The following is a 20,103-nucleotide window of genomic DNA, read 5'->3' on the forward strand; positions in this document are numbered from 1 at the left end:
ACGACGAATCGACTTGATAAAAGTCTTTTCACCGGGTTGAAGTGGACCGCACTCGTCTGCTCGTCGCCAGAACGTCCGTCAAGACATATATTCTCTCGTCCTCGTTGTTGTTGTTTTTTTTTATCCACACATTCATCCTCTTTGTTCGATAATGACCGCCTACAAGCTGGTGCTCATTCGCCACGGTGAGAGCAACTGGAACCAGGAGAATCGGTTCTGCGGCTGGTTCGATGCTGATTTGAGCGAGACGGGGGAGAAGGAGGCGAGGAGAGGTGGACAGGCCCTGAAAAGTGAGCGACGAGTCTTATTGTTGTTTAACAAATTATTCCGTAATTCTATCAAACGTGCCACTTGTGATGTGCAGAGGTGAATGCATCCAGTTTCATCATGCTTAATTATATAACTCTCTCAGTATAGGGACCCTTCAACATGCATAAACAGGCTTTGACTTCATTGTGGTTACGACACGCCTCCATGGTATTGTTAAAAAAAAAAAAAAAAAAAAAACATGCTGCACTCAACAGGTGGAGACATGCTTACTTTGCCACAGATTGAATTAAATTGATAGAATAGTGCCGGCCCACCATATAACTATAAAAAAAAAACACACACATTGGAATTGTTATAACATAGAGCTAAAACATAGATAATATTTAACATAATATTTGTGTTTACAGTGGTACCTTGACTGACGAGTTGAATTTGTTCAGTGGCCAAGCTCTTAACTCGATTAACTTCAATATTCCCCATTGAAATAAATTGAAATAGCACTCTACAATACTGTACTGTATAAAAACATACAGTAATGGCGTAAGAAAATAGAATTGAAAGATTTAAGCAGTTTATGCACTTTGGCTGAAAGTACGTTCACAATATTTTGGTACTTTGTCGTCACGCTCGCTCATATATTTCGATGATTTCATGCTGTAATTCAATGGACCCGAGCCGCTTCTTCTCAGCACTCTTTCTTCACACCCACGGTTAGAAAAAAGAGATTTGGCAAAATTCCTGCACTTTTTTGTTCACAACAGAAAGTAAAAAAAAAAAAATGAATGACTGAGCGACGACTCATAATATATGTACCACAGAATATATCTTTTGTGACATTTTTCTATTGTAAATACAATATGTGCCTTGGCTCAAGAAAGGTTTGGAAATACTGTGTTAGAGCAGTGATAAAGAACAGGGAAAATATGAATTGATTGCAAAATATGAAGCAACGTCTCCTGTTCTTAAACCCGGCAGACGCAAACTTCGAGTTCGACATCTGCTACACCTCGGTGCTGAAGAGGGCCATCCGAACGCTGTGGTTGGTCCTGGACGCCATCGACCAAATGTGGTTGCCCGTGCGCCGCACTTGGCGCCTCAACGAGCGCCATTACGGCGGCCTGACGGGCCTCAACAAAGCCGAGACGGCCGCCAAGCACGGCGAGGCCCAGGTGAAGATCTGGAGGCGCTCCTTTGACGTGCCCCCACCCCCTATGGGCCCCGAGCACGACTTCGACGCCGTCATCAGCAAGGTGAGGACAGGATACAAACGGTATGCACCGCTCAACTGTTGATTTGTGAGGCAAGAGTACACATTGAGCAACGCAATTGCCTGAACCTTAACAAAAGAGGAAACTTGAACTCGACTTTTTTCAGGGTATGAAACCCACCGACAGATAAGTGAAATCAGCAGTAACGTGACCCTGTTACTCTTTAGCCGCAGGAGTTTGGATGGCATTACCTAATAGCGCGTGTGAGGAGTTAATATATGACTGCAAAGAATGGGTTAAAGTTCAGCGTCAAAGTCAGACTGGATGCCTAGTGATCCCCACTAGTTCAAATGTGATGGGATGGCATTCAAGCAATACCAAGTAGAAAAGCATCCTTTGGCCATTTCTACTGGATTAGATTAGAACAGAAATGTCATGTATTCGTGACTTATTTGACATTTTTATTTGTTCCCGGTGCAGGATCGGCGCTACGCAGACCTGACCAAGGAGCAGCTTCCCACCTGCGAGAGCCTCAAGGACACCATCGCACGAGCGCTGCCCTTTTGGAACGAGGAGATCGCTCCGCAGATCAAACAGGGGAAGCGAGTGCTCATCGCCGCGCATGGAAACAGCTTGAGGGGCATCGTGAAGCATCTGGAGGGTGGGTAAACATGTACCTTGACTTACAAGAGGCCCAACTTTCAAGTCGATATCTATATATATTTTTTTTGGCTTTGTGTCACGGGCACACATATACACACAAAACAACTTGAAACAAAACAAAAGGTAAACAAAAATACACTGCTTGTGTCACAGTTGGATGAAGCGTGGGTTGATTGGTCGAGCCTGCAGAGTAGGGTACAGCTGAGCTTTATTAGGGGTTGGTACTTGGGATGGTGCCAGGTGTGTGCCCGCTCCTATTTAACATGAGTTTGAATGTGATTGGCTAATTCCAAACCATTTATAAGAGGGTGTGCACACTTGTGCAACCACGGCATCTCAGTTGTTTATTTGTACTTCCCATCTCGAAAAGATGTCATCTTTTTCGAGTTGTACACTGTTATAGGCGAGTGTATGTGTGGACTTTTTGTATGTTGTATGTTTACTGTTTGTAAAAAGAATACAAAGAAAAAACGTTTTTCACCCTTCCCTAAAAGGACACCACAATATCAATCGATTGATTTTATTTTTGTTTTTATTTTTTGCGCTGCTTTCCGTGCAGGAATGTCGGACGCAGCCATCATGGAGCTCAACCTGCCCACCGGCATCCCCATTCTGTACGAGCTGGACAAGAACCTGAAGCCCGTGAAGCCGATGCAGTTCCTGGGAGACGAGGAGACCGTGCGCAAAGCCATGGAGGCCGTGGCCGCTCAGGGCAAGGCTAAGAAGTAAAAAAAAAATAATAATAATAAAAAAAATAAAAAATAAATAAATCACTTGAATCACAAATAATAAATCTATCTAATGTCACTAATCATTGTGTGCTTAGTTGGAACACTGTAACTTGCCTGTGCTGGGGAATTAAGTCAATACAAGGTTGTTAAGACAATAAATAAGAGGCTCATTAATATAAAAAAAACTTAAAAGTATTATTGGACTTGTGTTCATCTGTGCACTTGATTATTTAATTAATGATGAATTAATTAGAAGTTTGAAGCCTCATACAATTGTGTGCGTTTTAAATTGTAATCCATAAATGATGTTTGAATGGATTTTGATTCTGACGTTGACATCATGATGGACCCATTAGTATGCAAAATGTAGAATATAATTCAGAAGCTGAAGTCGACATTGAGAATGGACTTTTCTGTCCAGCATATTCAGAGACCAATGCGAAATGATCCGTTTCTCAGATTGGGCTATTTATAATGCATATATATTTGAGTAAAATGAACAAATTTGTTGTATTCTCCAGTATAAACTACTGACAACATCACTCCCAAATTCAAATTACAAGTATTGTCATTGAAAGCATTTATTTTCAGAACTTGTGGTCAAAATACCAAACAGGCTCCAGTACTTTTGGTTATATATTTTTTTTCAAGAGCTGTTTTGTCAATTAAAATAATATAAATGGAAAGAGTTGACAAGTTGTATGCCTTTGTTCATGACTTAAAGGAATAACTTTAAATGGCTTTAAAAAGTTGAACACTCTCAACTGCTTTTAATGTGTAATGTTGTTAATTGTGTTGTTATTGTTGCATCTGGAATGTTGCCCCATGGTGAATATGAGTCCTGCGCTGCTATTGACACTGTCCAAGTAGCCAAATCCATTATAGCAGAACATAAAAAAATCATGCCACGTCTACTGTATTAATTGTATCGATAACAATACCATGTGTTTCTGAAGTGTTAAATAAATTGTACAAAGTTTTCATTTATTTGCTTAGCTTGCATTAGTATTATGAACGATTTTGATAATTGCTTTCTGACTGTGAAAACGTGGAAGATGACTCATCCTGCATGCGACTGCAGGAGGAATACACCTTGACCTGCAGAGAGGAGATGAACCGCAAAAATGGTTCATCTCAAGGACACATAGCCAGGTGTTCATCTCATATCTTCACCTTGACTCCCTCCCCTTAGTATGACATGTTTTGTAACTTAGATACCTCCCTAAGAAAATAAATACAGGAGCAACGGAAGAGATTGTTCAGAGTGTGATAGGAGAATGTAACTGAACAATCTCTCACACGTCCTCTTCATGAGCAAAAAGAAACAAGTGTCTTCATTCCTTTGTGTCTATTCCTATAGGTGTTGGGCAAGATAGATCCAACATGAAGTCAGCTGAGATTGTCTCCATGTCACCTGTGACCCTAGTGAGGATAAGCGCTATAGGAGTAATTCTCAAAAATGTGGTAGGCGGCCTCTCTCTCGTTGTACGTGGGAATATAGAAATACACAAGCGTTCATCGTCAAACAAGCAGATATAAAAATCTGATGTGGAAAAAAAACAATAAAATGGACAGTATCATATGATTATAAAATTGCAGTACGCAGTATTAACGTGCAGGGAGCGGAATTGTATGGCCAGGCCTCTCGTCTGCCGTCTTTACGTCAGCAACAAAGATTGAACACAAGGCCGAAGAGGAAGACGAAAACCCGGAAGAAGACTACAAGGCCCATAATGCAATGCCGGATTGAACACAAGGCCGAAGAGGAAGACGAAAACCCGGAAGAAGACTACAAGGCCCATAATGCAATGCCGGCAAAGAAGCCGTTAGGCGACTTCGGGCGGGCGATGGTGTTGGCTACAGGACCTCCGCGTCTGCAGCCTTTGACACGTGACGATAACCGAGGACTACTTCACCCTCAAAATGAAGATTGGAGCTGAAAATAAAGGAGATAGTCGGTGAGTCAACGTACGGAATTTGGAAAATCGTCGCTTACGATCACGTTTACACGTTAGCTAGCTTAAAAGAGCACTTCCGTGTTCGTCGGATCATGCTAAATGATATCAAGCTACGTTCGTTACATAGTTTTGTGTTTCTCTTAGCGAATATGATTAAACAAAAGAGCGTTTAATGGCCTCCTTGACTATGACAACAAAGCCTGAATTTCACAACAATTGTGATGCTAGTACTGGTAGCTTACGTACACACTCTTGTGCTTTATTTTGAGCGCTTGTGTTGGATATATCACAGTTGGGAGTAATTGCACAAATTAGCGAATTTGCATATTCATGTTTTTTCTTAAACCTCCTGTCCTCCGTTTTTCGTTGCTTAATTTACCCATTCGCTGCTTAGTTGCACATGCCAAAGCAATGAAAGTGTTAGTTTGTTGCCATCTTGCTGAAATAATGCTGTTGTCGTTAGGTTTAATTCCTTAGTGGGATTTTTTTCCGTGTGCATTTGAGATGTCATGTTTTGTTGGCACTCACAGTTAAAACTTTAAGTGAAAGTTTGTTTTTGCTTCCTTCCCGATGTAGCTACGATAAGCTTGTGTCGTCTACTTTGCAGTTACATTAGCCAATATTCCCAAACATTTAAAAATGTGTATGAAAACTAGGGCTGTGCCGTATTGGAAAATAATTACATTGCAATATATATATATTTTTTAAACCAGCGATATATGTTGCGATGTGAAATAATAATACCGGGTCAGTGTTGGGAAAGTTTATTTTCTACACGAAAAAGTTCAAAAGTTCCGTTCATTGTCCCAAAAATGAAACGGAATTTTGGCCCGTAGTATCTTATTGGTGGATATCTTTAACTGGAACTTGTCAACCAATCGGAGAAGGGCTTCGCCGAGTAGCAGACGAAACAAATGGATTGAAAAGATATGTTGATTTAATAAATCAAGTTATACTGTTTTAACTCAAATTTGAAGGTGTTTTTAGGCCAGAACTTCTATCGGCAATATTATAAAAGATAATTCCCACAAAGGCTTTTTAAGCATTTTGACAATCTGTCATTTTGGGGAACTCTTGTCACATTGCTACTGAAATGAGTCTTTAATTGCATATAGATGCCATAAAATGGTGGCAAAGATCATAAAGCATTAACACCATACACCTAGCATGTACACAATCATGGATTCATGTTACATAAACAACTGTATTCAGGAGTTAAGTTATTCAACACAAATAAACCACTTTCACAAAAGGCTCATTAATAGTATTAGCTTGCATACAAGCCTAAATAACACTCCAGTACGAACTGACGTGACATCACACATGGGAAAACAAATATGCGTACTAGCACTTCGCACTAACAATAGGAGACTACACGGGGTTAGTAGCTGCATCGGGAGAGAAGCAGGTACATACTTTTCACTTTTGGAGGTCCACGAGGTGCATTAAAAGACAGCCAACAAAACACGACATCAAAAAATGCAGACAAAAAAAAAGCATAATCAATGAAATAAACCGAACAGCAACAGCCCCAGCACCAATATGGCACCAAAGTACGGTAATACTTTTTATTACTTTTTTATTACAAAAAATTGCGTTTTTTTAGCGAATAACAGAGGATAGGTTCCAAAAAAAAAAAAAAAAATCACCGAATGACAAACTGCGGTTAAGTACAGGTTCTGACATACGACATCTAGCGGTTACGAACGTTAATAGGTAGAATACTCCATTCTAAAAATATTCAATACCAGGCCTAATTATGACTTTACTCCTGCGTCATTTTAAGTTTCTGACATACATTTGGGTATCTAAACTAACAACCCTGTATACTATTTTGTTTTGTAATCTGTTTTACTTTTTGGCAACATCAACTTTTTTTCTGTCTGTTGCAGAACACCCAAGATTACAGAACACTATTCCCCGTGGATTAATGGTGGGTCAAAGAAATACACGTAGTGCTGTTTTTTTGTTATCTAAAAAAAGAAAATATTTTCTTTATAACTTCTAAATGTACCTTCAGGATTAGGATTCTGACATCATTATCAATGAGATATTGCATACCATGTGTGCATATATATGTGTGTATGTATGTATGTATGTGTATATATATATATGTATGTATGTGTGTGTGTATATATATGTATATGTGTATATATGTATATATATGTATATGTGTATATATATGTATGTGTATATATATGTGTGTATATATAAGTATATATATGTATGTATATATGTATATGTGTGTGTACACATGTATGTATATATATGTATGTGTGTGTGTGTGTGTACACATTGGTATATATGTATGTATATATATATGTGTGTGTGTGCGCATACGTATATATACGTGCGCGCGTGTGTACATATATACACGCGCTTGTACGCATATACACGCGTGTGTGTGTGTGTATATATATATATATATATATATAATCATGAATGCCCTTGTCCCCAGTATCTTCTGTTTTTTTTCAATGACCTCAGACTTTAACAGAGCCCACTACACCATTTCACATGGTTTTTGTTCTTCCAGAGACTCCAATGAAACCCTCTCAGATCGCTAATTGCCTCGTTGCCCCGCCTAGGAGAATGTTGCCGTTCCCCAGCCCAGACTCGTGCCAGCGCTACATCTCGTCTTCGCCGTACCAGCCTTCCTATCGTCCGACGTCGGTTCGCTCATCGGAGTCGCATCATCAGGAGCACCGCAAGTCCCTGTCGGGGTTGCGACCGCAACCTGTGCAGCGGCCCCAACCTCCAGTCACTGTTACTACAGTTGCCAACAAGCACGATGGGTCGAAAGTCTGCCGACCGAGTGTTTCCCAAGTCGAATCCCCTCACCCCAGGAAGCATTTCAGCGCCCGCTCGCTATCAGCTCACATCGGGAGACAGCATAAATCCGTGGCGGCATCTGACTCAGGAAGACACGCCAGTCTACAAAGACTAGCGTCAACAAAGGTATCATATCATATGAACTGATAGATGAACTTCTGGTGAGAAAAAACACATTGTTACAAAGATGTTGCGGGACTTTGACTCTCACAAAAAACATGCTTTCTTTGCTCTTTTAGGAATGTTTGCAAACACCTCCAATTGAAAAAGCCATTCCAGGTAATACTTCAGATTACAGTTATCGGATATAGTTCCTTGCTTCAAATAACGAAAAAATGTGAGCAATTGACGCGTCCCTATAAATGTTTGCAATTGCCTTAACAGTGAACCACCAAATATTCGCAGTTGGGGATTTGCAGATTTTTGGGGGGAACATATCCTCTGGTATTTGCTGAAAAACTAACCTTTTCTATGTTTTTGGGCTTAGTTCAAACCCGTGTCTAATGTAAAAATATTGGCTTGGGGACCAAGGAACTAGTTGAAGTGAGGGAACTAGTTGAAGTGAGGGAAGTGAGGGAAGCTTCATTTAGTCAGGCCTTAGCATTGTCTAATGGAAACTAGTGCTTTGCAGGCACAATCGGCAATAACGAACCAATCGGGTGGTTGTCAGTTACTAAAGAATTTGCGACAGGGCTTGGTCCCTACTGTATTAATAGTTTAAACTGTAAATATGCCACAAACAATGATGCCAACAGAGTTTATCATTTCAAACTCCCCTAAAAACAATTACCTTTTAAAAAGTAAATGGCTTACAAGTGTTTTGATTTTCAAAAAAATGCGCATGTGACATTTTTTGTAACATCCCATGCAAAAATTAGCTTCTTCCCAAGATACAAACAAGAGCCTGTTTTACCTGAGCCAGGTTTAATGGAAGTGATTCGACTCTTTAATCCAGCCGACCGAGCATTTACATGATTGGCCCCAGCAGTCCTATCATATTTAATGACTTATTTTAGCCATTAATTAAATGTATTTATCCATTTTAGTAATTATTTTTGTCCTGTCTCTTTAAGTAATTGCTTTATTTTAATATTTACAATATATACTAGTAAAATCAAAACAATATATATGCACATAAAGATGTTTTATTTTTCATTAGCTAATTAGTTATTAATTAATAATTAATCCAGCCCACTGAGCATTTACATGATCAACACGACTGTGCTTTAATATTTTTTGAATTCATTGAGCTGTTAATTAAAATGTATTTATTCACTTTGTTTTTATTTGTATTAATAATGTCATAAATTGGTTTTTCATATATATATATATATATATATATATATATATAATTATTATTATTATTATTTTTTTTTTTTGAACATCACCAAAGTGTCCCCACCCTTTTGTTTAGCTATTGTATCAAGAGATATGACAGTTTGTCCCACCGCTATAGTAGAAGAAACTATAAACTATGTTTGTCTCCAGCTGTGAGCTTGGACCACTCCTCTCAGAAGCGGCACAGGGAATCCAAGGACAGAGATGGCAGCGTCAAAAAGCTTTGTCTCCGAGTAGAGCCTCCAAATCGGCCGCAGAAAAGCCCTCTTAGCAAGTCACCCGTGGCACAGCCTAATGTTTCAAATGAACGGTCTCCGGGCTTTGATCCATCGTCCACATCCAAGCCCGCCCAATCGTCCTACACGCCGTCCAAACCAGCTGTAACCAGACAACCTTTTTTAGGGGCAAAGCAACTCCAGATACATTCCAGTGATGGTGAAATTATCCAGTTGAGATCCCCTGCCAATCGCAACGGAGAAGTTTTCAAGAAAACAAGTGAGGGATGCAACAAAAATGAAAAAGCAAATGCTGTCGCTCACCTGAAAAACAGCAATTCTTCTCACTTCAGCCATTGTCCTCGGGATCCCCAACACAGTTCCTCAGAGTCCTCAGTTAGGACTCCGATACGCAAGTCTCGCAGCGTTCCTCACGAAGCACCCAATTGTTCTCTGAGCATTCCGCTGGCCAAACGGAACAAAATGCACCACCGGAGAAGGACCATTGGCATTCCCAACGACTATGACAAATCGTTCAGCCCATATATCGTCCTCAGCCCTGTGGACAAGACCGACAAAACCAAACCAGATAGGGAGACAGACAAAAGACCGCCAGGATGCAGTTTCACTACCATCCAAAGTTCTGAGAACACTTGTAGTAAGCGTGAAGACTCACAATATGCAAAAGTTCACACATTATTAAAAGACTGCCATGTTTCCTTGCCTAATGTGTCGTTCTTAAGACTAAAAATGGAAAATACCATATCCCTTTGCTCCATAGGCAGTAGGCCTAAATCCAAAGATTGTCCTGTCCCTACTTTACGCAGTCACTCGACGGATGAGAGCCTTAAACGTGACGAAGAAAACAAAGCTGTTCTGACCGAGCGACCCTCCAATTCCCCTCTGATCAAGAGAAGGGAGGGGCACACACACCCCACGCATAAAGCCGATTCTATGGATGAGGACCTGGACTTGGGCCTGGATATTGCCCTCGAAGTGGACTCAAGCCAGACCTCCAACAGCAGCGAGGAGGAGCAGCTGCTGTCCTGGCAGGAGATCATGAACCACGTTCCCAATAGTCCAGCTACACCGGACAAGGCGACTACCTTCTCGGAGCCGAGCACAACTGGATGTTCCAGCAATGCCTATAAAGTTGTAAGATTATTATTATTTTTTTTTAAAAGCAGCACGAATAATTGTATGTGTACGGTGGTATCTTGATTTAGGAGTGCCTTAACTTACACGTTTTTCGAGTTATGAGCAGGTTTCTTTTTTTTTTTTTCTCTCTCCCCTTTGTGTTGGAAGACAAAATTTTGAGTGGGCAAGTAGGACAGGAGCCTCAGAACAGATTCATCAGGGGGGGGAAATATTTTGCATTATTAAACAACAATACCAATACAGTAATGTGAGGGGGAGGTTTTACTTTTTTGTCCACTTGAGGTCACCATCTTCACATTCTACGTTGTAGTATCTGTGACTTTTAGTGTGCGTGTGTGTCTTTAAAAAGGCGTGGCCTGGTGAGTGATGTTTGTGTCAGCAAATGAGAGGTTAGTTGGCTGTTGTTGGCTCAGGTCAGCGGCTAACTGTTAACTGTTAGCAAGTTTGCATGTTAAGTCGAGCTCAGACTCACGCTCTTATGTTAAACTCACCGATTTGCATAACGTTAATCTCTGGTCTTGCACCGCATTCTGTCTCTTGGTTGTGAAACCTATCGCATCACCGTTGTTCTCTTTTCTCCTTGGTCTGAAATGCTCCTACAGTTAGGGCATTTTGTCTTTTTGACATCGTAGCCATCTTTGTTGTGTTTAACGGCGTCGTTGCCATTTTCGCGCTCCTTGAATCAAATAAGTGCACTTCACTTCCGCCTCCTTGCGTTAATTATGTAAGCACGTTGTGCTAGTCCATCTGCTCCGCTGAGATTAACAATTAAGTAATTTCTGTAATCAACGGGCAGCTACTGGCGGTGAATGAGTTAAATAAGCGGATCCCTGAGGCAGAGAAAATTCCTTGATCTTTTATTTATTTTATTTATGTTTTGGTACTTGAAAATCGAGGTGCAATAACAACGTGTGCGTTTTCTGCAGCAGCCAACCATCACAAGAAGAGGGTGCTACAAAAACAGCCTGGACCAGATGCTTAAAGAGAGAGACACCCAGAAAAGGTAAACAACAACGTTTAGGAGCGTATTTTTAGTTACCGTAACATTTTTCAGCACGATTTGTGTCTCTACAGGGCGAGAGAAAATGAGGCACAGCTTCGTACCTCGTGCGATGAGGAGCTGTTGAAAGTAGCAGAGTACCATGAGGAGGAGAACCGCGACAAGGCATCCAGTGAACAACAGTACGACATACCGGACACACACACACTAGACCCTTTTACGCAGCCTGTTCAAGCCATTATTCTGCGTTGTCCGGGTCAGTCAGCTGGGATGGGTTCCAGCTCATCCGCAACTCTCATGAAGATAACCAGACTTAAGTCCACTAGCTTAATGCTAATATATAATGTGGCGCGCCATAGACGGGCTAACGTATTTTGCATCGGTGTTACAAACAACTGCTACATAAATACACACAGAGCAGCAACATGGATACAACATTACTCTCATGCATATATTCTCTCTGTTTTGTGGGAACAGTGGCTGTTGTTGTAGTTTAGTCCAGGACCTTCGCTGCCTCTTCCGTCTCTATTACATATACAGAATGAGGGTGACCCAAGTCAGATCCCCAATATTCCATCAGCTTTCAGCATGTGTCAGGTGTCAAACGTCTGTGCAGTATTCCCTTGATGGCGAGACGTGGGTGTGAATTTTGGCACCCAACCTTTTGTGTTGAAAGCAGTGTCGTTGCCTGACAAGTACTCAATCGGTCACATCTGACTCTATGTAAATACTATGTAATAGAGGTTACTGAAACTCTTTACCGTACTGGAACATGACCATCTCATTTTGTATTTGTTGTTGCAATTTTTTTCCTCCAGGGAGTTCCTGCAGCGCTACTCGTTGGAGTCCAGCGCTGTCAGGGAGGTGCCTCCGGGAGAAGTAGTGTTCCACCTTGACAAGTTTGGCCATATCTTCAGTCAGGATTCTCTGCAGCTCAGACGGTGTGCGGTCAAACCGCAGACCACCCTGCAGAAAACACTTCTATGGTGAGCTGCCTTTTTTGTGTGGCCTATGTAAATACACCAGTGACCTCACTGGACCCGCCACTTGGCTCTTTTTTTTTGTTTTGAGTTGAAAGCAAAAAATGTTTTGTTGCGAGCGCTAAATGGTGGCAGCAACCAAATAGATTTGTTGTAGTCGACGATGAAGTCGAGTTGAAAATCAATTAATCAATGACGTCATTGATATTTTCTCAGTACAGTGCAGAGGTGCTCAACTTTTTTTGCACCACTGACCGGTTTCACTTAGACATATTTTGACCGACGTGCATAGAAACAAATAAAATGGCATGATTCGAAATGAAACACACCATTGTGCTAGTTGTAGTAGTTGTAATTAGTGGGAGTCCTGCGCATGTTTCTCTTCAACCAACTGAGCGGTCTTGTGTTCAAATCTATTGCATAGTGTGTTGTAAGACGGCACATCACAGGCAGGCTCTAAAAAAGTTGACATTTCTCTGCATCACTGTTTGTAGGTAGTTTATTTTTGCTTTCATTGTTTTTGAGGATAGACTTGAGGGAAAATGTTTCCACACATTTGTAGCATCCGTAGGGCCATAATACACTGACGACAGTGTCGTAACGCGATGCAAGTATCATCTGTGTTGTATCAAACAACTTCTGTGATGAATACATTTGTTGTCAGCACTGTTGTTAGTGCATTATTAGAAATAACATTTTGGTGATGCAGATGGAGTTTCACTTAGCACCGCTGCCCTCGTTCCCCACCGCCAGTCCCGCGGTACCGCTGATATGAATCTTTTCAAACTAGTGGCGATCGGAATTGCCGGACCTAGTAAGGCTAACGATCCGACCCATTTTTGGTTGCATTTTGGTTGGTCGCATCTATTTGACATGCTGCATTATTATTTACTGCACGGTCCTCTATTATGTCTTTTGCTAGGTCCAGCCCGGCTCAGCTGAGACATCACGTGAATATCGGCTTGTTCCAGGAAGCTTACAGTTGTCACATGCCCTGCCCGACCCAAGTTACAGATTTCCTATTCAAGGTAGGCCCTCTTGCCCATTGCCAGGGATTCAGGGAAGCACTAAGCCATATTTTTCTCTTTGTCAGATGATGTCGGTGAATTCTGAGAGGATTTTGTCTGAAAAGATACTGCAGGCTCTCTGTGACATCGCAAAATCGGCTGCCTATAATATTGGTCTGTACTTTTCCTTTCCCCACTATTGGGGTTGCAGAATTCTGGGATTTTCAAAGCTGTAAACTTTCCATTGGAATTAATTGGATATATACATATAAGCGGTAGAAAATGGATGGAGATATATATATATATATATATATATATATATACATACATATATATATATATATATATATATATATATATATATATATATACACATACATATATATATATGTGTATATATATATATATATATATATATACATATATATATATATATATATATATATATATATATATATATATATACACATACATATATATATACACATACATACATATATATATATATATATATATATATATTTATACATACATATATATATATACATATATATATATATATATATATATATATATATATATATATATACATATATATATATATATATATATATATATATATATTAGGCTTTACACAATCAGGATTTTTGGGGCCAATCACCAATCAGCAAGTTTAAAAAATAAAAAAAATCACCGATCCAATCACAAGATGGAGCAATTTGTCTATTTACATGTATATACTTGTGTACTGTATCCATCCATCCATTTTCTGTACAGCTCATCCTCACAAGGGTTGCGTGCGTGCTGGAGCCCGTCCCAGCTCAAATTATTCTCTTGCATTTTAGACAAAAGTTAAAACACCAATGACATCTAGGGGGCATTCTAGGATTGGCCACTGACATAAGTTTAGGTCAAATCAACATTACATGACAGAAATAATGGGTGTTAACTTAATGTAATTAACTTTATTGCAATTAAATTACTTTAATAAAGACTGTTAATGGCATACTTTCTCACTGTCCCAGCTACATGGACGGGTGTTGTCCAGAGTTCGAGTGCGTTTGACTTTATTTTTTGTTTTTTTTGTACCCCCCCATGCTGCGTTACTTGAACGCGGCATGCTACTCGTGTACATTCTTCAGGTGCGCGATCAAATTTGTTGTGTTGAAGCATTTAGCTGACGTTCCCCACGACGTACTTCAGTTGTGCACAGACTGCAAATAACATGTTGTTTGTCTGTGACCCCACAATATAGTCCCACACCAACAAGCTTTTGGATGAAAACGCGACGAAGACGCGGAGTTAAATGTCTTGTGCGGAGCCGATCGATGACGTCATTGATCGGATTGGGGACTTATGCCATGAAAGCCGATCAGCATAAAATGCTAATTATCGACTGAGACAGATCGGCGTAAAGTCTAATATATTCCTGTTTCAATATGATACCTTTCCAAAGTTCCTCTGTTTAACTTCCAATGGAAATTTACTGGAAACTTTCCAGAAATTTACCGGACACAGCAAGCCCGTGACCCTAGTGGGCATGAGCGGAACGGAAGATGGATGAATGAATTTTCCACCCCATTGCAACCATACCCACTATCACCATAAGCTTTGTCATGTCCTCAGTTGATGTTCTTGCTGCATTCCTCAGTGAAAAAAAGAAGCCAAGTGTTTAACGTGTGGATGCCTGCTTTGGCTGACTTAACTTTGGTGCTCATGAACATGGGCGTCACGTTTGTGACGCTGTTCCCGTTTGAACACCTGCAGCCTGCGTTCACCGAGGGAGATTTGCTGTAAGTTGGGCGCTCTCTCACAAATACTTTTTCTTTTAATCTCACTCTTGAATGTACAGACACTTTCATTTAGGGGTGTACTCATCTTTGTTGCCAGCGGGTTAGGCATAATTGGCTGTGTTGTTGTTATTTTGATAGGAGTGTTATTCAAACTGTATTCCAGCTACTTTACATTGTAGAAAAGAGTCATGCCTCTGTTGCCACAAAAGATGTAATAAAATATTGACCAAAATGTGGGGGTGTACTAACTTTTGTGACAGTTGTTTTGTTTTTTGCAGAAAGAATGTCATTCTTCAAAGTGAATGTCCCTCCTTCAATAAGGAATGGAGCACATTCCCGGAACACAACTGTAACAACATATTTAAGGTGATAACAGAAGGCAGAAATCACTTCACACACAATCCTCAAGAATATTCAGCACATGGCCCATTTTCTCCTTTTTCCACAGTACCTGACATACTGCATGAGGATGTGTCCAGCAGTGTACAGCGACTATGAGCTGCTCTTGCTGTTGACCGTGATGGCTCGAGTGGCTCTGGACGCTCACTTCATCCCCTTGCCCGGTGTGGAGATTAACATACTGCTGTGTAACATAGTGGAAAACATCAGGGACTGGGATACAATGGTCAGTTTTACACTTGCATCAGCTTGACAAAGGATGAAAAGTCGTCATACACGCTAGTTTCAGGCATTACGTTATTCTAACCTAGTGTGGGTCCAAACTGTGGCCGAGGGGCCATTTGCAGCCCGCCGTCAATTTTTTTAAGATACGAGTGACCCGATTTATGAGTTTTTCAGGGTACGAGCCATCATTTTTTTGTTGCAAGGGTCTTTGGTGCGGTTGCCAAACCATTCTGCAGAATACTAGTAATAAGACAGAATGCAAAGTACGCTCTGTAGTCATCGTATTTGAGACTGTCATTGCTCAAATACGCTCTTGCAAATAAAAAAACAGCGTAATCTCTGGAAGATCTGTCATCACAGAGTGCACGTTATCATTTGTGAATATGCTTAAACTTTGTCTTAATGTCATGTAGCTCCCCAGAATCTGCCAGGCCCTCACCGACCTGACAGACGACCACCACAACATGTGCCATCTGGTTCAACTGCTGCCTAACAACACTCTCGGGAAGTAAGAAAGCATTTTTGTTCATTCATTGAAGCTTGGTTCTGAAATAATGCAGTCCATTTAACTTTTTTTATTATGATTTTTTTTTTTTTTTCATATAGATGCCTTCGACAGCATCTTAGTCTTTCGATGATCTCAAAACTCTTAGACGGAACGTGTAGATACAGGCCAACCGGAAGAGAATTTAAGGTTGTTATTTGTCTTATTTAATTTCAATGGAATTTTGTGTTGTGTTCAATGTCGTTAGTAATCCGTCTTTCTGTCCAATGCTTAGCTCGCTGCACTCAGGCCGTACGTGCCCACTATGCAACCCGCATCCCTCCGCCGTTTCATTTTGAACACATCAAACAGAAATTCCACACAGGATGATGTGGCATTAGATCAGCAGGTGAGAGTGCAGGCTTTTATTACGAGGGGATGAATCATCATTAGTCTTTTTTTTAAAGAAGACATGCATCCTTTTTTTTTAACGATTTAAAATTGTTTGCAGGTCACTTAATAAAAGTTCTGACATTTTTGGGTCAATACACAAAACAATAAGTACAGTTTTGTTACCATGACATGGGGGGGTCTAGGGTGTTGCAAAGAAGCTTATGTGTTGCTCACTTAAGTGGCAGTTTTGGGGAGGAAAAAAAAAAAAGTGAAAGAAACAAATTTAACGAGGTTTCGTGGTGTTATTGGAAACTTCCGGAGACTCTGAAACTCCCTCCAGAGATGGCGATGTTCACCTCCAGACTGCAGATGAATGTCGTGTGCGCGAAACCACCACTGGTTCATTTAACAATTTGCAGTGTAGATAGGACCGAGCCCTGCTGCAAATAAATCCACCAGTAATTGAACACCCCCCGCTTTAAAAAAAACAACTATAATTGCCTATAGATGCCGCAAGTTGGTGGCAAAGCACTACTTTTGTTTAAACAGGGCTACACATCAACATGAATATACTCCAGTGTGCGTGTTAGTCTTTTGGCTTAATTACACAATTTCTTTACATTTGCTTATTATATGTTGTTATGTTTTACAATGCAGTGCTATTATTTAATAAAAACATGATATTAAGACAATTGTTTTTGGAGGAGCAGGGGGGGGGGGGGCACCTGGACCAGATTAACTAGCATTTCAATTCATTTCAGTGGGGAACTTTTATATACTTGTAAATTGATTTACAAGCTTGGTCACCGAACGAAATAAACTCATAAGTCAAGGTCAAAGTACCACTGTATTTGTAAACAAGCCATTAAAAGTCCAATTTCCTTAATATACTCCCTTTTTAAAATGTTTGTTTCCCAGTCCTACTACCTCTGCTACAGCCTGCTGACCTTGACAAACACATCCTCTGAGTTCACGTTGTTCCCGACCCATCAGAAGGTATGAGCATCGCTACATTTGAGTTACTGTGTTGCGTAAAAGCCGAAACGCTGCCATTGTTTTGTTTCTCCTCAGGAGCATCTGCTGAATCTGTGCTCGGATCTGAGAACTCACGTCATCGGTCACATCAGAGAAAGCGAAAAGTGGCTTTACAGGAGCAAGGTGTGTTTTGTGATCATCATGTTAAATGCTTCTTGTGTCCGTTTATTTGTATTTTTTCCCAAAAATCATTGACATGATATTGCACATGTTGACACTTAAGCATGTCGTGCTAATATGTCTGCACCTCCATCTACCAGGTGAAGGATCTGCTGGCCAGGATCTATACCAACTGGCAGATGACCCTCCACCGCATTCAGCCTCTCAATGTACACCTGTCGCACACTCTTCCACGACTTTTGCACTACTTCATATACAGTAAATAAAAGATGAAGTTATATCATGGAACTTGATCCAACAACTGAAGACAATGGTACCAAGGTCGACCACAATCCGTCCTGTGGCGGTGGTCGACCCTTAAAAACCATACATTTTGTATATTTAAGCCAAACTTTCACTACTGTCAACCCATTAGGAACTGTACAGGCAGTGTCTTAAGTAACATTTTAATATTATTAATTGTCTAACAAGTATAACCATGCCTTTCAAGATTGATAAAATACTCTTGCGGTAAGTCTCTTGGGGATAGTAAATGTTTTAACTTTAACATTAATTGTCATACAAATGTAAAAAGATCAAATTTTTTTGTGAATTGAGTATAATGGGTTTTTAAAATGTCTGGTTCCAAGTTAAAGCAAAGCATTTTTATTTAATATATAATAAACAATTAAGAGGCTAATTTGGAAGGAAAAACAATCTAACTTTCATCGAAAAGGTCTTTCAAAGAGACCTTTTAGGTCATTTCATGGAAAAACCAGACAACTCCAAGAAAGTTATGTAGTTAAACAACAGAAAAGTCCAAAATGTTCAGTATTATGCTTTGTAAATAAGAATTACTAACAGGTGAGTGTGCTAGAACTATAATCTCTTTAACTAACCCTGAATCCCAAGTCACATTGATTGCACAATCAGTTACCTTCTTCGTTGCGCTCAGTTTTTGTTGTTGTTGTTGTTGTTGCTTCAATGAATTTGTTCCCAAATTCTGAGGAAAATAAATTGCTAATTTAGAGCATTTAGATGATCAAAAACACAATTCCCGTCATCTCTCCCGCAGTCTCAGCTTTGTGACTACTGGAAGCCCTCGTCCGTGGGAACGTTGCTGCACAGCCAACAGGAGTCAGACGGTTGCCGTGGGGGCCGCACAGGAAGGGAGAATGCCGAAGAAGAAGTTGAAGGAGGTGGAGGCGAGGGGTTGGCGTGATGACTTGACCTCCGCCGGGGAGGAAGCGGGAGATGGCGCAAATCAGTCGCCAATCTGAGGGCTTGGATTTGTACGTTTTTATGCCATTTTAACATTTAGTTTATGGGTCATTAGCCTTAATGTTACTACTTGATTTGCACTGTTAAGCCTGAATCCGGACTTGAATTGTCTGGATTTCACGCTTAATGCCCATAATATTAGGTACCCCTGAGCAGTCTAAATGGCATCGAATATGAGAGTATTATAATTCCTTTCAGGTATTTAATGTGTGTTATTGTGGATTGCAGTGTTGTTCGACTGACTCTCACTGGAATGTTCAGGCATGCCTCATGTTTTAGCAACTAATTTTAGAAGCGGTCATGTTCCATTGGGTTAACTCAGGAAGTTAAAATGACCATTTAATTTTTTTATTTATTTTTTTACATTTGTGTACATTATAGGAAATGTGTTTGTCAAAAATGTTTGCTCCTGAAAGAAAAATAAACATATCAAGAAGAGAAAAATGATTTCCTGAAGGGGGAAATAAGGTTGTCAGCTTTTCCCTACTGTTAATATACAGGGGACTTCCACAGTTTGTCACCCGCAGATTCACCTCTGCGGATATTTTTTCAATTTTTATTTCAATAATTATTTTTGTTTCCATTTGGGGAGGGGAACCAATCGAAAAGATCCTTACTGGTGTTTTACCCCAGTTTATTCCAGATATTTGAGTGCTTATCAACAGTTTAAAAAAATAAAAAATGCAATTCTAATAGCTGGCAATTACATGCATATTTTCTCTATTCGCAGTCAAGCCTGGTCCCTTTCCCCAGAGAATAGCGGGGCTCCACTGTATAGAATTTTCTTCAATAAGAAAAATAATTCATTTCAAAATGAGCTGTGACTTTTTTTGTGTAAGAATGTTACTGTTGACTGTACAGTTTTACTCAAAATGTACTTTGGGGTTAATTATCTATTTGTAATGATCAAAATGCTCTTTTGTTTTTATAAGAATATTTGTTGGCAAGTACAGAAAATAAACGATACTTCTTTGTTCAATTTGTTTTTTGTTTTTTTTTATTCCTTTCTAAAACGTAAAATGACGAGCAATTGT

The 20,103-nt window shown here is 40.0% G+C and overlaps 2 protein-coding genes across 4 annotated transcripts; both read left to right on the forward strand.

Moving 5' to 3' along the window:
* The first annotated feature begins 138 nt into the window (after nt 1-138).
* Nucleotides 139-3,859, forward strand: LOC133485425 (phosphoglycerate mutase 1-like). Its single transcript, XM_061789050.1, has 4 exons — nt 139-290; nt 1,246-1,520; nt 1,959-2,139; nt 2,701-3,859. The coding sequence occupies exons 1-4, from the start codon at nt 152-154 to the stop codon at nt 2,868-2,870; spliced, it is 765 nt and encodes a 254-aa protein (XP_061645034.1). The 5' UTR covers nt 139-151; the 3' UTR covers nt 2,871-3,859.
* A 794-nt stretch (nt 3,860-4,653) lies between these two features.
* On the forward strand, nt 4,654-20,048 carry slf2 (SMC5-SMC6 complex localization factor 2). Of its 3 annotated transcripts, none has more exons than XM_061789048.1 (20): nt 4,654-4,830; nt 6,723-6,763; nt 7,367-7,788; nt 7,902-7,941; nt 9,151-10,370; nt 11,303-11,376; nt 11,448-11,555; nt 12,192-12,359; nt 13,276-13,381; nt 13,447-13,534; nt 15,012-15,153; nt 15,432-15,519; nt 15,602-15,778; nt 16,191-16,285; nt 16,384-16,471; nt 16,557-16,670; nt 17,573-17,650; nt 17,726-17,812; nt 17,950-18,018; nt 18,864-20,048. In XM_061789048.1, the coding sequence occupies exons 1-20, from the start codon at nt 4,796-4,798 to the stop codon at nt 19,008-19,010; spliced, it is 3,387 nt and encodes a 1,128-aa protein (XP_061645032.1). In that variant the 5' UTR covers nt 4,654-4,795; the 3' UTR covers nt 19,011-20,048. The 3 variants fall into 3 exon arrangements, with proteins under 3 accessions (XP_061645032.1, XP_061645031.1, XP_061645033.1); XM_061789047.1 differs by having other exon boundaries at nt 4,655-4,830; nt 11,300-11,376; XM_061789049.1 differs by having other exon boundaries at nt 4,715-4,830; nt 7,419-7,788; nt 11,300-11,376.
* The last annotated feature ends 55 nt before the right edge of the window (nt 20,049-20,103 follow it).

This window comes from Phyllopteryx taeniolatus, chromosome 11, assembly GCF_024500385.1.
Source record: "Phyllopteryx taeniolatus isolate TA_2022b chromosome 11, UOR_Ptae_1.2, whole genome shotgun sequence".
Classification (NCBI taxonomy): domain Eukaryota; kingdom Metazoa; phylum Chordata; class Actinopteri; order Syngnathiformes; family Syngnathidae; genus Phyllopteryx; species Phyllopteryx taeniolatus.

What these genes read in the sequence shown, in the direction of transcription:
- LOC133485425 (XM_061789050.1), top strand. Translation starts at nt 152, where the DNA reads ATGACCGCCTACAAGCTGGTGCTCATTCGCCACGGTGAGAGCAACTGG. An exon ending in AGGTGGACAGGCCCTGAAAA is followed by an intron (nt 291 to 1,245) that starts GTGAGCGACGAG and finishes TAAACCCGGCAG; the next exon opens with ACGCAAACTTCGAGTTCGAC. An exon ending in TCGACGCCGTCATCAGCAAG is followed by an intron (nt 1,521 to 1,958) that starts GTGAGGACAGGA and finishes TTCCCGGTGCAG; the next exon opens with GATCGGCGCTACGCAGACCT.
- slf2 (XM_061789047.1), top strand. Translation starts at nt 4,796, where the DNA reads ATGAAGATTGGAGCTGAAAATAAAGGAGATAGTCG. An exon ending in GAAAATAAAGGAGATAGTCG is followed by an intron (nt 4,831 to 6,722) that starts GTGAGTCAACGT and finishes TGTCTGTTGCAG; the next exon opens with AACACCCAAGATTACAGAAC. An exon ending in CCTAACAACACTCTCGGGAA is followed by an intron (nt 16,286 to 16,383) that starts GTAAGAAAGCAT and finishes TTTTTCATATAG; the next exon opens with ATGCCTTCGACAGCATCTTA.